At 43.5% G+C, this 13,556-nt stretch overlaps 1 protein-coding gene across 1 annotated transcript in view; it reads right to left on the minus strand.

The window, feature by feature from the left end:
* Nucleotides 1-13,130, minus strand: part of CTSD (cathepsin D) — a 52,441-nt gene extending 39,311 nt beyond the window's left edge. Inside the window, exons 1-2 of the mRNA XM_089520968.1 lie at nt 12,907-13,130; nt 7,456-7,612 (exon numbers count right to left, since the gene is read on the minus strand). Of these exons, the coding sequence (XP_089377094.1) occupies nt 7,456-7,612; nt 12,907-12,977 (228 nt within the window). The 5' untranslated portion in view covers nt 12,978-13,130. The remainder of the gene's footprint in view (nt 1-7,455; nt 7,613-12,906) is intronic.
* Between the last annotated feature and the right edge of the window lie 426 nt (nt 13,131-13,556).

Genomic DNA, 13,556 nt, shown 5'->3' on the forward strand with positions numbered 1-13,556 from the left:
TCTTTCTATCACTTTTACATGCTAACTCCAAAAGAGAGCATGTTTGTTTATAAAGCTATTATTACCAAGTAAGTTGTAGTGATTTGAGCATTGGACTAGGACTCCGGAAACCAGTGCTCAAATCCTCACCCAGCCATGGAAACCCACTGGGTGCCCTTGGGCAAAAAAGGCAATAGGATTCTGGCTACAAATGGTTCATCGGTTGTTGCTGGACTGAAACTCCCAAGAGCCCAAGTCAACATGGTGAAGGATCATGGGAGTTGTAGCTGAACCACATCTGGATGGCCATTCTTTCCCCATCCACAAGGTAAAGTGTTTTGGACCTTGGATCTATCTGCAATATTCATCCCAGGTTACTTCAAAACTCCTGATTCCATCCTCATAAGAACACTATGGACTGACTGAAACATTCTGAAAGGCAATATCATATAATGCAGGGAGGAACTGGTGTGTCTGAATATTACCGACGTTAAAAAATACCTTTTTGCTCCCTCCAAAAGCTTGAAGATCCAGGACAAGGTCTGAAGCAAACAAACGCTGGATAGGAACAATTCATGCTATGTCCAAAATGTGGGAATGTGTCAACTGCAAAGAACACCTATGTACCTCAAAACAAGTCAAACTTCCTTCAGAAGAAAACACTTGGAAGGGGGAGTGATGAACTGAGCAATCTTCACCTTCTAAATTTCATCATCACAAGTAGAACTTGATTAAACACTTCAATTCCCTCCTTAGAGAACTTCCTTGGGACTGGCAAACAAAAATATGACAAGTTAAAAATGAAGAAAAAAATGGATGGCTGACAAGAGCCTGGGGAAAGGAAAACAAGAAATCAAGATATGGGCTTTCCCAAGATAGGATATGTGCAGTTTAGAGCAGACCAAGACCAGTGTTGCAACTCACAGTGAAAGAGGGTGTCTCACCATTCTGAGACTTCTACAGCTGCACTGATCAGCTCTCCTCTTTGCTGTCTGCCACAGCCTCCTCAAAACATAGGCATCTTCACTTGGGCTGGGATCCACTTAGTGAGTCTCAAACAGAGTACATCTCTGAATGGTGAGTCAACACATAAGTAAATCCCATGCATTCAATGGGTCTCCTCTAATTAGAAGTAACAACAGAATTCAAGCCTTGTTTGATATTTGGTGTAAGCCCATGCACAGATCCCCCAGCAGATGCTCAGTACTTTTTAGCATGCCAGTGCTGAAAGAAAGCCTAGGAGACACTTGCCCCACTATAGGCTTCCATGTTTGGGTTAAGTTAAATGACACCAAGAGATTGGAGTCAACCCAACAGAACTGAAAGCAAGTCCTATGCTAAATCATCCCAAAGGCCAATCTAGTCCAACATTTTCACACACCATGGCTAACTAGTTGGTTGTAAAAAGGAAATGAATGGCAAGCTTTGCAAAGAGATAGGGGAAAATCAGGTACCAGTGTAAAAAAAATAGAACTAGGAACACAAGAACAGAGAGAGAACTTGATAGGCATACTTGAAAGGAGAATGAGAATCTTGAGCTTGACCATGTACATGTAGATGATGTCAACTTAGTAGAAACAGTTCACAAAACAGTGAAACCACCTAAGATGAAGGTAAAGTCTCTGACAGCATAAAAGGGGTGCAGAACCAAGTTGGATCTGTCTCCCTCTCAACTCCAAACCATGATTGTTAGTGTCCCAAGAAATAATTCAAGTGCAAAAGTTTTCCCATTCACATCCATTAACTTACTCAGCAACAGAGATTCTCAGTAGCAAAAATGCTCTTTTCTGACTGTAACTCCCAGAATACCCAGCCAGCATGGCACTAAGCTCTGGTATGCAGTCTTCTAGGACCAAGAATGATTCATGTGTGCCGGGAGGGGGGGGGGGAATCCACTTGCTGCTTCAGCATCTTCCCCTCCAGTGCCTGTTTGTCAAATGCCCCATATTTCCAAGATATAGGTCTTATATTTCCAAACTAGAGGGCCTATTCTCATGGGGAAATGATGAAATTTATACAAATTATGCATACAAACATCTCTTATGCTGAGCCATGAAACAGATGGGTGGAAGGACGCCATCTGCTTAAGGTCCCCAAAATTTAAATGTTCTCCACTTGAAAGGGAGACAAGAATCTTTGGAGCTTTTTGGAGTTTCAAGAGTCGCACAGATTTACAACACACAACTCACAGCTATGCAGCCATTTCATAGAAGCATAGAGCTGGGAGAGACCGTAAGGGCCATCCAGTCCAACCCCCTGCCATGCAGGAACTCTCTCAGGCGGGATACATACCGCCATATAGTACGTATAGGATACGTACTAGGGTTAGGAAGGGGCGGTGCTTCCGCACCCCCCTAACCCTAGTACGTATCCTATACGTACAAGATGGCGGCGCCCCTTCCACATGGGCGCCACCATCTTTACGTATCGGACGCTGAGCGTCCGTACGTGTCGCAGCCTTTATGACGTAGCGAGTGCGCCCCTGGCGCCTCGCTACGTCACAAACGCGACTGAAAAAGAAGCTCCATTTTGGAGCTTCTTTTTCGGTCCGCGCGGGAGCCGCGCCGTCTGAAGGCTCCGGCTCCCTCACGGATCTACCGGCGGCGGCGGCAGACCGCCGCAAAGCGGCGGTTTGTACCCCGCCTCAGTCAAAGCATCCCCGACAGATGGCCATCCAACCTCTGTTTAAAGACCTCCAAGGAAGGAGCTACTTCATAATCCTAGTACTCTGAACTTGTGATAGCAAGTCCTTTTCATCTTCTATTACAAACCCAGAAAGTACTAGGATTATGAAGTAGCAACTTGATAAAGAAATGGCTGCACAGCTGTGAGTTGCGAGTTGTAAGTTTGTGCGACTCCTGAGAGTCCAAAAAGCTCCAAAGATAACTGTCTCTCTTTCAAGTGGAGACAACAGGAACGTAGCCAAGGGGGGGGGCTTGGGGTCCAGACCCCCCCCCCTCCTTCTGTTTGATAAAATGAATGGCGCATGCCACCGCGCCACCACACCCAAGCCCCATTATAATGGTGGTATTTAGTCTGGACACTCCCCCCTCCCAAAATCCTGGCTACGTCCCTGGAGACAATATAGCAAGTCCTTGAGCTTTCCATCTTCTATGAAGTGCCCACCCTCCACTACCTGCACCACCCTTTGAAACCAAGGACAAATAGTGCTGAATAGTTAGAATTTTTTGTACACATATGCTTAAGAACATAGCAAAGAATTTCAGAATTTGCCTATAGAGTTCTGCAGATCAAGCAAGAGTTGATTCATGTGTACTAACAGACATAGCTGATAGCTATAAGTCTTTTTATAGAACAAGTTCTGGGCCTCTAATCCAAAGAAGACTCACATGTGGAAATGTAGGGGACCCACACCCCACAAATGGTAGGGCCAATCCAGACTGGGCCAACTACGCATACAAGTTATATGAAATTTATACTGCAAAAGAATGGTCCCTCAGAATAACCCCTCCCTAGCTCCAAACACTCGAGTCTTTATCTGATTTGGCCCTTAATTATTTTCTTTAGGGCTCTTTCTGACACTGTGGAAGCTGATGGCACATGTATCCTTCCCACTCCAGTAACAAAGATAAAACAATTCCATGGAAACTGTCTCAACACATGCTCTTACACCAGGAGGACTTACACAAATGTAGTACTCATGTACCGAACAATGGTAATGTTATCAGGCTATTATTAAGAGACTTCCTCCTTGAGAACTTACTTGGATTTTGGAGAATCAGAATTGGTTGAAATGACTGGCACAAGTAATGGAAACAACAACAACAAGCAGTGGTGATGGAAAGCCAAGGAGCAACAAGAGACACATGAAATGTCAATATGAAAAAGAAGCTGTTAAGAGTTTGCTGTGCCACCAAACTCTCTTGGTAAGCTATGAGCAATTACAAAATGTCTCAACACATTCTTCATGTGTGTACCTTCATTTAATTTATATCTTGCCTTTTTCCCAACTCATTGCATCTTGCAATATAGAGGCAGGTGTATCGTGTGGCTGCTGCAGCACCGATCCGGGGCATACAGGGGCGGCGTGTAGCCACCCATCTGTATAGCCCCATAGTCTACAACAAAAGACATTTAAAATGTATAATACAAAAGTTAACAAACAATTAAGAAATCAAATTAAAAAGATTAATTTAAAACAGTTAAAATAGTGTTTAAACCTTTATAGTGAACATAAAAGTAGAATATGCTCTGCTGAAAGACCCTTCTGCAACAGTCAGTTAACAGCTGAAGGCCTGTTTGAACAAGTCTGTCTTTGCTTGCCAGGAGAAAGAGAGTAAAGGGTGCTAATCCTGCCTCCTGCAGGTCTGGGAGCAGCTACCAAGAAAATCTTTGCTGGCATCTTCACCATACATACCTGTGACAGTGATGGGCCATCATCTAAGGTTCATATAGGGAGTTGCACAGAAGAAACTGGAGACATGGTTCAAGGAGCTCAAATTGATGTACTTTACTGGTTAAAAAAAAACCTTTATGTGTTTTGGCCTGTATATGCTCTCAAGGCCTTCTTCAGGGACTGTTTGAAATTTAAGTCCAGAAATTTCTGGAAGTGAAACTCTCATACCACTTACTGGACAAAAAGGTTTCATTTCCTGGAAAAAGGCCTTTGAGAGTATATACAGGCCAGAAACATTGTGCTTCTTTTGCCAGTAAAAGCATTTATCCATTGAGCATCTTGTAATGACTCTCTAGTTTCTGCTGAAGATTTCATTCAGTGCTCTTCAGTTTCTGCTTCCTTCGTACAGGGCGACAATAGTCTTTCAGATAGTCTTGACCCAAGCTGAATATGCAACTTACAGTGTAAGCAGAAATACTTAGTTCAGTGAGACTCACTCACAGGTAAATATGTATAAGGGTGTAGGCCACAGAAACAAAACAGAACCAGCATACATCAAAAGCCTGATCCTAATTATTTTTTCTCCAAGTAAATCCTGCTGACACTACCAGCACTTGCTTCCAAGAAAGCATGCTTTACACTGCAGCCTGGGAATTGCAAGGTGTCATAAAGACCTCATTATAATTAAATATCAAGCATGCCTGGAGTCGTTGGCTTTTGCCAAGAGTACAATTATAGTTATGACACAATACTGTTCAAAGTTGTAAGCCCCCTCCCCCCCGGCAGTTCTACAAAAATTAGTCCTTTCATTGTTTGAAATAGTAAGAGATGCCCTATATACAGCATAGCAGGCAATTCAGTCCTTTGAAAGTCAAGGAATCAAACACTGGTCTAAAAAACATATGTCTGCAAAATTTCTGTCAAGCCAAATCCTTTCTTTACTGATTTTTGTAATGCTTTCTAAGACAGAGGATTGTTTTAGAATACCGCAATAGTATTATTTTTCAGAGCATTTCTATAGCCATGCTAGAATATCTGATTTTATGACTGCTGAAGAGGTACAAATAATGTGCTCTGTAGAGCCTTGAAAGACTCGTTTCAAAACTGAAAACAATTAAGGACACTTTGACAAGTGAAACCAAATCAGAGTGGGGATGTGCTCTGCTCTTCCACACTGGAGTTTTTCAAGCAAAGGTGAAATAGCCATCTGATGGAGACTTTCTAGCTCTTCGCCCACATTCCCCCTTCCAACTCTATGACTCTAACTACCATCCAATTGAGTAACACATAGCAAAGAACGTTTTAGGTTATCGTCATATTTACTTAGATATTCAGTAGCCCATTGCCTCTAGTTCAGTAGTCACTGAACATGCTTAACACAAACTTGGCTTACAAAACACTGGTTACTTTCTGAGGGTATCTTCTTTATTACAACCTGATCCCAGAAAGCTTTAGTGCAGCATCATACTACAGCAAGTGGCTTAAATTTAACCTGGGGCGGGAACCACGTGGCCCTCATCAGACTGCAAGTCCCAGCAGTGAGGAATGCTGGAAACTGCAATATAGCAATATATTTAGGGCGGAAGAATTCCCACTCCCACTTTAACTTAATTACAAGAGTCAGTAAAGGCAAGCTAGTTCTTCCCACACTCAAACATCTATTACCTGACTCTTGAACAGCCAGTCTGAGCAGAGCTGTGTGACTAACAAACATACTAGTTTCATTTGAACTATCAAATGGTTCTATAAAAAGGCACTGTCTCCCGAATACCAATTCTGGACATATTCTCTATTTAGCTTTTGCCTTGTTACTTAACACTGCATTCTGATATCAGTAAATGAGCAGAAAAGAGGAGACTCAATTCTTGTTAACAAATACTTTACACAAAATACTAGAGCAAATAAGCACAGTTTGCCACAATTGCAAAAGTTCTTTAATTTCACAAGAATAGTGGCCAATTCTGAGAGTTTAATGGTGCCACATTTTGTGTTTTCTCTTATGGCAAAGAGAGTTCACCAAAAAGCTATCAGTGTTGAGTCGACTGGGCCATAGTCCCCACCAGGGAAGAAAAGTGGACCATCAGCTACTACATACTTTAGTTAAGTGGTTTAAACAGATTAAGTTCCAGCAGACTATAAACCCCTCCTTTGCTAATCACATACAAATCATTTCGGTTGTGCAGATGATATACAAGTAGAAGAAAGGAAATATATTCCAAGAGAAGTCAAGGTAAGGCCAAAGAGGACAAAAAGCACCCTCTAATGAACAATATTGGATCGAACAATGAGATTACTGCTGCTTATTTTGTGGCTTGTAGTGGTTTGGGTGTTGGACTAGGTCTCTGGAGACCAGGGTTGACATCCCCACTCAGCCATAGAAATCTACTGGGTGAGTCACACTCTCTCAGCCTCAGAAGGAGGCAAAGGCAAACCCCCTCTAAACAAATCATGCCAAGAAAACCCTGTGATAGGTTTGCCTTATAGTCAGCATAAACTGGAAGCAACTTGAAGGCATACAACAACAATTTAGTAGATCATGGTTATTTTACTGTTAGCTTCAAGCTTGTTTATTGTAACGGTTCCTGGTCCAGTGAAAGCCTTTTCTTAGTAGGCCTGTTGGGATCCCAGAATGTTAATGCCACAGGAACACAGAGGCCACCCTCCCTACCATATCCACTCTGCTCTTCCCTGATTTCTTCACACCTCGCCTACACATTCTCCTTTGTTTCAACAGCTAGTTTTGCAAAAGGAACATCATAAACATGTGTCTCCCATATAGACATATGGATTCTTCAGAAGGGAAGCCATGTCTTAAGGAGGGCAGTGCTTCAGTGGGAGTGGATTTCACATGGAGATGATACTGGCAATTGTAGGCCAGTTGTGCAAGCCTGCCTACACACCAAGCCTGCCTAGAGGAATGAAGCTGAACATATGCAGCTGTACCAGTCAAACACCAATTGCTGGATTTTTTTTTTTTTTTAATATAAAACCACCTATTATCTAAGCTGCTATACAATGTCAAGGAAAACTGGGTTCTGGCTTCTTGATATATCACTTGAGAAATTGCTCTCTACAAAATAATGAGAATATGCCAATGCCGGTAATAGTGCTATACTTACATCCATGTAGTTCTTCAACATCTCTGGGGTAGGCGTACTTGCACCTGCACCCCCATATTTGTATTTCAGCATTTCTAGGTACTCAGTCAGGTCTTGGATATTAGTCCCATATTCAGAATAGATACTCCGCACGGAAGGGGCCTTCTTCAATGGGATTCTGTCCACATTTAGAAAAGAAAGGAAGAATTGTTAGCTGAAGTTGTGAAGAAAGGAGCTTTCTTGACCACTCTGTATCTTGCAACATTGTCAGTGGGAGGCAAGATAAAGCATAGGAACACCTAAGTAAGGACTGTTCCAAGATGAGCATGTTCACACTTTGAATTCCACAAAAAGGAGCTTATTTTACAATATTCCTCAGCAACAACAGCATTTTTTTCCTTTTGATTTGGAGCAAAAGGACAAATGGACAGTAGGCTTTGTGGAAGCCACATTCTCTGTTGGGGTGTAGTATCAGGGTTTCTGTGAAGTCAACAGATCCCTGCTAGTTTTCCTACTGCAGGGAATCTGGCACTATTTTATGGGAAGCGTCAGAGCAAGTTTGGGAAGTTTTTCTTTCTTTTTAAAATTAATTTATACATGCTGGAACATCTGCCTCTGGAATTTAGCTATATATTATGATTACAATGCTCTTAAACAACACCTTCATCTGTATATCTCAAACAGTTTACATTAAAATTTCCTTTACCCCTCCACCAAGCAAAGCAGTACCAAAAGATATCAAATTGATATCTGGGCTTCACTTGTGATGTTGTATTCCACTAATGCAGACAACACAGACCTATCTCATGACCATAATCTCTCTTACAACTCCTACTCTATGTCATCTTTAAGGTCATCCCCCCATATGAGAATGAGAATCTATGTCATGTTTAAGATCAGCCCCACCCCCACCCCTACCCCCAAAAAATTGAGAATGAGAATCTATGATTGTTAACTAACATCTTGAACATATGCACTTTATTTGACAGGCATATAGGGTGATTACAGAACAAGTTTTGTAAACAAAATCTAATAAATAACACCTTACTCATGAAGGCAAAGTTGCCATAAAAGTAGCTAGCTCAATTAATTGTTCCTAGCTTTTAGTTTTTCTCTTGGAATATGAGGGTCAGCCTATAGTCACACACTTGGATTTATAAATTAGATGAAGTAGTAGCAACTACTTAATCTAATCTAATAAGGGATGCAGTGTCTTAGTGGTTAAGATGCCAGTTCTGATGATCAGAAGATCAGAAGGTTGGCAGTTTGAGGCCTGAGTGCTGCATGATGGGGTGAACTCCTGTCACTACTCCCAGCTTCTGCCAATGTAGCTGTTCGAAACCATGCAAATGCAAGTAGATAGGTAGGAAGGGAAGGTAATAGCGTTCGATGCAGTCATGCTGGCCACATGACCACCAGAGCAGTTTTCGGACAACGGAGATGAGCATCGCTCCCTACAGTTGGTTACAACTAGATATTCATGTCAAGGGACTACCTTTACCTACTTTAGTAGCAACTACTGTATTTTGGAAAAACAAGAGCAGGTAACATGAGGAGTACTCCCCATTCAACTTCTCCTTCTCCCAACTTCCAACTTAGATATGCTAGGCTAAAAGTCTCATGAGAGTTGTAGTTCTACACATCTAGAGCAGTGCTTCTCAGGCTGAGGTGTGGGACAGACAATTATTGTTTTCCAATATTCCAAGGACTGGCACTAAACTTGTGCTCATTGGGTCCAATTGTTTTTTTCTTGCTCGGAAATTTGCCAGGAACCAGCCCTGGTTCAGTGACACCACTTTGAGTAGTATTGATCATCAGACTGGGAGAGGCTGAACTAGTTCTTGAAGCCAGCAAGATAGAGTTATAGGCTGTCCTGAACTGTGACCTTCTCTTCAGGTGTTCTCTTGCCTTTCTGTTTAGAAACAGCTAATTACTTTATCAGGCCATTCTACTGAATCATCATCCTGCTGTAAATTTAAGCAGCAAGCAACAGTCATTTTTCTTCTTGCTAACAAATGACATCTTTTTTCTTCTTCTAAGCTAAGCCATTCTCTAGCATTCTTGGCTTCATGGCAGGGGCAGGAAATATGTAGCCTTCCAAATGTGATCGCACTGCAACTCCCGCCATCCCTTAGCATTGGCTTTACTGGCTAAGGTCAATGTGAGTTGAAGTTCAGTGACATTTGGAGCACCATGCCTCTCCACCATGGAACATTTGAGCACAACTAAATCATAGGATGAACTGACTAGCACAAAGCAGCTGTATGCAGAAGGAAGCAAAAGTTCCTTCCCTTTATGTTTCCAGGGTGAATAGGTATCATCTTGCTGTTAGAAAGAGCTGTATGGTCACCACTGATGAAACACATCTGGGGATCACTACACAGTGATTCTCAACATTTAGTTCTCCAGATGATTTGGTCTTCAGCTCCCATAATTCCTGGCCAAGTTGGCTGGGGCTTCTGGGAGTTGAGGTCCAAAACAAATGGAGGACAAAAGGTTTGGAACTACTGCACAGAAAATGGAATTAGACATTTCAAGTATGTCATGGCAAGTTGTTTGCAAGCTCCTTCTAACAGGCATGGCAGTACCCTTAGCCCTTTAAAGGAGCTCAGTCACCACCATCCTTGGCATCTTGCAATGAGCTCTTTTAACACAATTGCATCATAAAAAACCTACAGACTAATGATATTATGGGCCACCGATTAGAAGAGACCTGAATTTTAGAGAACTGTCAGCCACGTAGGAGGCACTTGACTGCTACATGTCAGAACATTAGCCACCAAACTTGTTTGCTCACTATGAAAATGTGTTAGTTCATTTTTTTTATCTGACTCCATCTCTAGCAGATGATATCTCACCTGGTGTGAAAAATGGGAGTAGTGTGCATATGAATGAGTGAAAAGAGAAGATCCTTTTACAACTATTATGCCTCAAAATGTATGCTTATGAAGACACTCCACTTTTAGCACTAGTAGAACTGTCTCAAAGTTTAAGACATCTTCATATCAGGATTTTTGATCTTGCTTTGTGTGTGTGAGGATATATACTACATAGTTCTATCTGAAATATTTAGGCTTGCTTTCCTGACAAATAAGTTATATGGTCTCTCACGCCTCTCAATACTAGCTTTACACTTAGGCCACAAACTGTAAAAGTTGTAGCATAAGGTTTTGTAGACTTGGTCTGCTTTTCAAGTCAGGGCTACATCTCTGAATTAGCACTAAACTAAGTTGGACTTACTTCTGAGTGAACCTGCCTGAGAATCCAATGCCAAACACTCCTCCTGGACAGAACAGGATTTCTCCATGCTCCAGAAGGTAGTCTCCTTAAAGAGGAAACCTAGTGCCAGACCTTAACTTGAAAGGTCAAAGATAAGCAATCTGTGGCCCATTGAGGCTATTTAACTGCAACTCCCACCAGCCTTGTCAACACTGACAATGGTGGAGGGTGACAGAAGTTACACTTCAACAACATGGAGAGGGTACCCCATTCTCTTACCTCTGCTTTAAATCCTAATTTGAAATGCAACCAGACATCTATATGCTAGTCAAGTTAAATCTTTAAGAGGTCCAAGAAACTAATTTCGTCACATTTAACAAATATTGAGATCAGAGTTGACTGCCAGTCAAAACCAGCAAGGGTACCAGATAACAGGGGTGGAGAAGCTGCTCCTTCACTGCTGAGCACATGCAGCACAGTGGTTTGAGCACTGAGCTATGACTCAGGATTCAAATCCCAGCTCAGCCATGGAAATCTACTGGGTGACTCTTGGCAAGTCACACTCTCTCAGCCTCAGAGAATGGCAATCGCAAACCCCTTCTGAAGAAACTTGCCAAGAAAAACAGGTTTACCTTAAGAGTCCCCATAAGCTGGAAAGGACATGAAGGCAAACACCACACACAGAATTAATGCTTAGAAGAGCAATGCAAACGTGTAATGTGCACACTCCTACTCAAGATGGGCCCGCCTGTTGTTGGACTCCATCACCCCTCACCAGCAGAGCCAATGCTGTGGGCAGATGGGAGTGGCAATACAGACTCTCTAAAAAAGATTTACTTTGGAGCAAACCTTCCCATGTCATGCACAGAAGTGTCCACCTTTTGACACATGAAGTTTACAGAGAAGGGACTAACCAGGGCTGGGCTGCCTGGAGTGGCTCTGGGAGGGGAGGAATGGGCATTCCTTTGGGGATTTCTACATATATATATATATACACACACACACACACACACACACTATTCTCATTCCATGTCCACCTGATGCTTAAGCCCTCCTGGCAGAGAGGATAAAAATATCTTTGATCACCCATATCCCACCAAGACCTCTGGTGTGCTGCAGGCAGGGCTGCTGAGACAGAGGCAGCCTTAGGACAGAGCACCTTGGCTCTGGAAGGCTCCCAATGCCCATTTTGGAGCCCCAGGGGCATCGTGAGCAGAAACCCCCTTCCAAATGCCCACCACTTTCCATGCAAAAGGATTCCAGATGAACCCAGAAGTGGGCACAAAACCAGTGCCATGCTGTTTTTTGTTGTTGTTGTGTGCCTTCAAATCATTTCCAGTTTATGGCAACCCTAAGGTGAACCTATCATGGGGTTTTCTTGGCCCGGTTTGTTCAAAAGGGCTTTGCCACTGCCTTCCCCTGAGGCTGAGAGAGTGTGACTCACCCAAGGTCACCCAGTGGGTTTCCAGAACCGAGCCAGGATTCGAACCCTGGTCTCCAGCAGTCTAATGTACTTTTACACTACAGAAAACATGCAGCTTGCCACTGCTTTTAGGTGCTCTCGCTCCATCCTAAGGAATCTTAGGGGCTGGCAGTTTTGCATGGCCTTTAGCTTTCTCTGCCAAAGCCTGTGGGTGCCTCACCCAGCTACAAATCCCACAGATCCTGTAGGAAGGAGCTACAGTCTGCATGGTGTGGTGGTTTGAGCATTAGACTAAAGCTCTGGAGATCAGAGTTCGACTCCTGGCTCAGCTGTGTAAACCCACCGGTGGACCCTGGGCAAGTCCAGGCTGCCCACTCAGAGGCCATAGTTGAAAAGGAGGACAAGGCGCCACAAAATGGAGGGCATTCAGGAAAAATGTAGGGCACGACAAAATCAAAGCTAAACACAGTCAGGAATAGATATAACATCCATATTCTTAGTCCTGCTCAAAAGGGAGGGCATTGGGGCATTCCTCCTGGACAGAAGCCTGAAATGTAGGGCAGGGAAGGGAAAAAAGAGGAGGTCTGGTGGTCACCCTGGACAAGTCACACTCTCTCAGCCTCAGAGGGAAGGCAATGGCAAACCCCTCTCAACAAACCTTGCCAAGAAAACCCCAGGACGGAGTGGCCATAAGTGGCACACAACGACGACGACGACGACGACGACAACAGATGCAGCCCCAGTGCCTCTAACCATGCTCAAGCCACAGGGCTGGGGGGATCCCTATTGCAAACTGCAGCAATAGCCCTGGGGCACCGGGGCCTCCTCACCTGATCAGCGCCGAACAGGCGGCGGCCACGGCCAGCAGCAGCAGCAGCGGAGAGGAGCGGAGAAACCCCATGGCGGCCCAGGAGGAGGAGGAGGAGGAGGAGGGAGAGGAGAGGCAGGCTGGGTCCGGTGCGGGGCTTGCAAAGCTGCTCGCCCTGTTTATACTCCCCTTGCGCCTTCCTGGGCTGATTAAGGAGGCGCCGGGGAGCAGGCCTCGTGACAGCCCTGTCAGCTGACCCGAGTGGGATGGCAGCCCCAGGGCACGTGATCAGGGGGCGGGGCCAGAGGGGCAAGGCGGGAGGATGCTACTCTATAGATGTACATAATACTCCTCTCTCTCTCTCTCTCTCTCTCTCTCTCTCTCTCTCTCTCTCTCTCTATATATATATATATATATATATATATATATATATATACTGAATATAATCCTCCCTCTCTCTCTAATTATAATTCTCCCTAATTCCCCCCTCTCTCTCCATATAAAGACTTCTCTCTCTGTCTCCCTCTCTCTCTCCCTATATATATATATATATATGTACTTCTCTCTTTCTCCCTCTCTATATACTCTATATATAATTCTCTAATTCTCTCTATTTATATTTCTCTCTAATTCTTCTCTCTATATATATATACCTGCTCTCTCATTCTCTAC

This window comes from Sceloporus occidentalis, unplaced genomic scaffold (genome assembly GCF_023333645.1).
Source record: "Sceloporus occidentalis isolate IW3139 unplaced genomic scaffold, rSceOcc1.0.p SCAF_4, whole genome shotgun sequence".
In the NCBI taxonomy this organism is placed as follows: domain Eukaryota; kingdom Metazoa; phylum Chordata; class Lepidosauria; order Squamata; family Phrynosomatidae; genus Sceloporus; species Sceloporus occidentalis.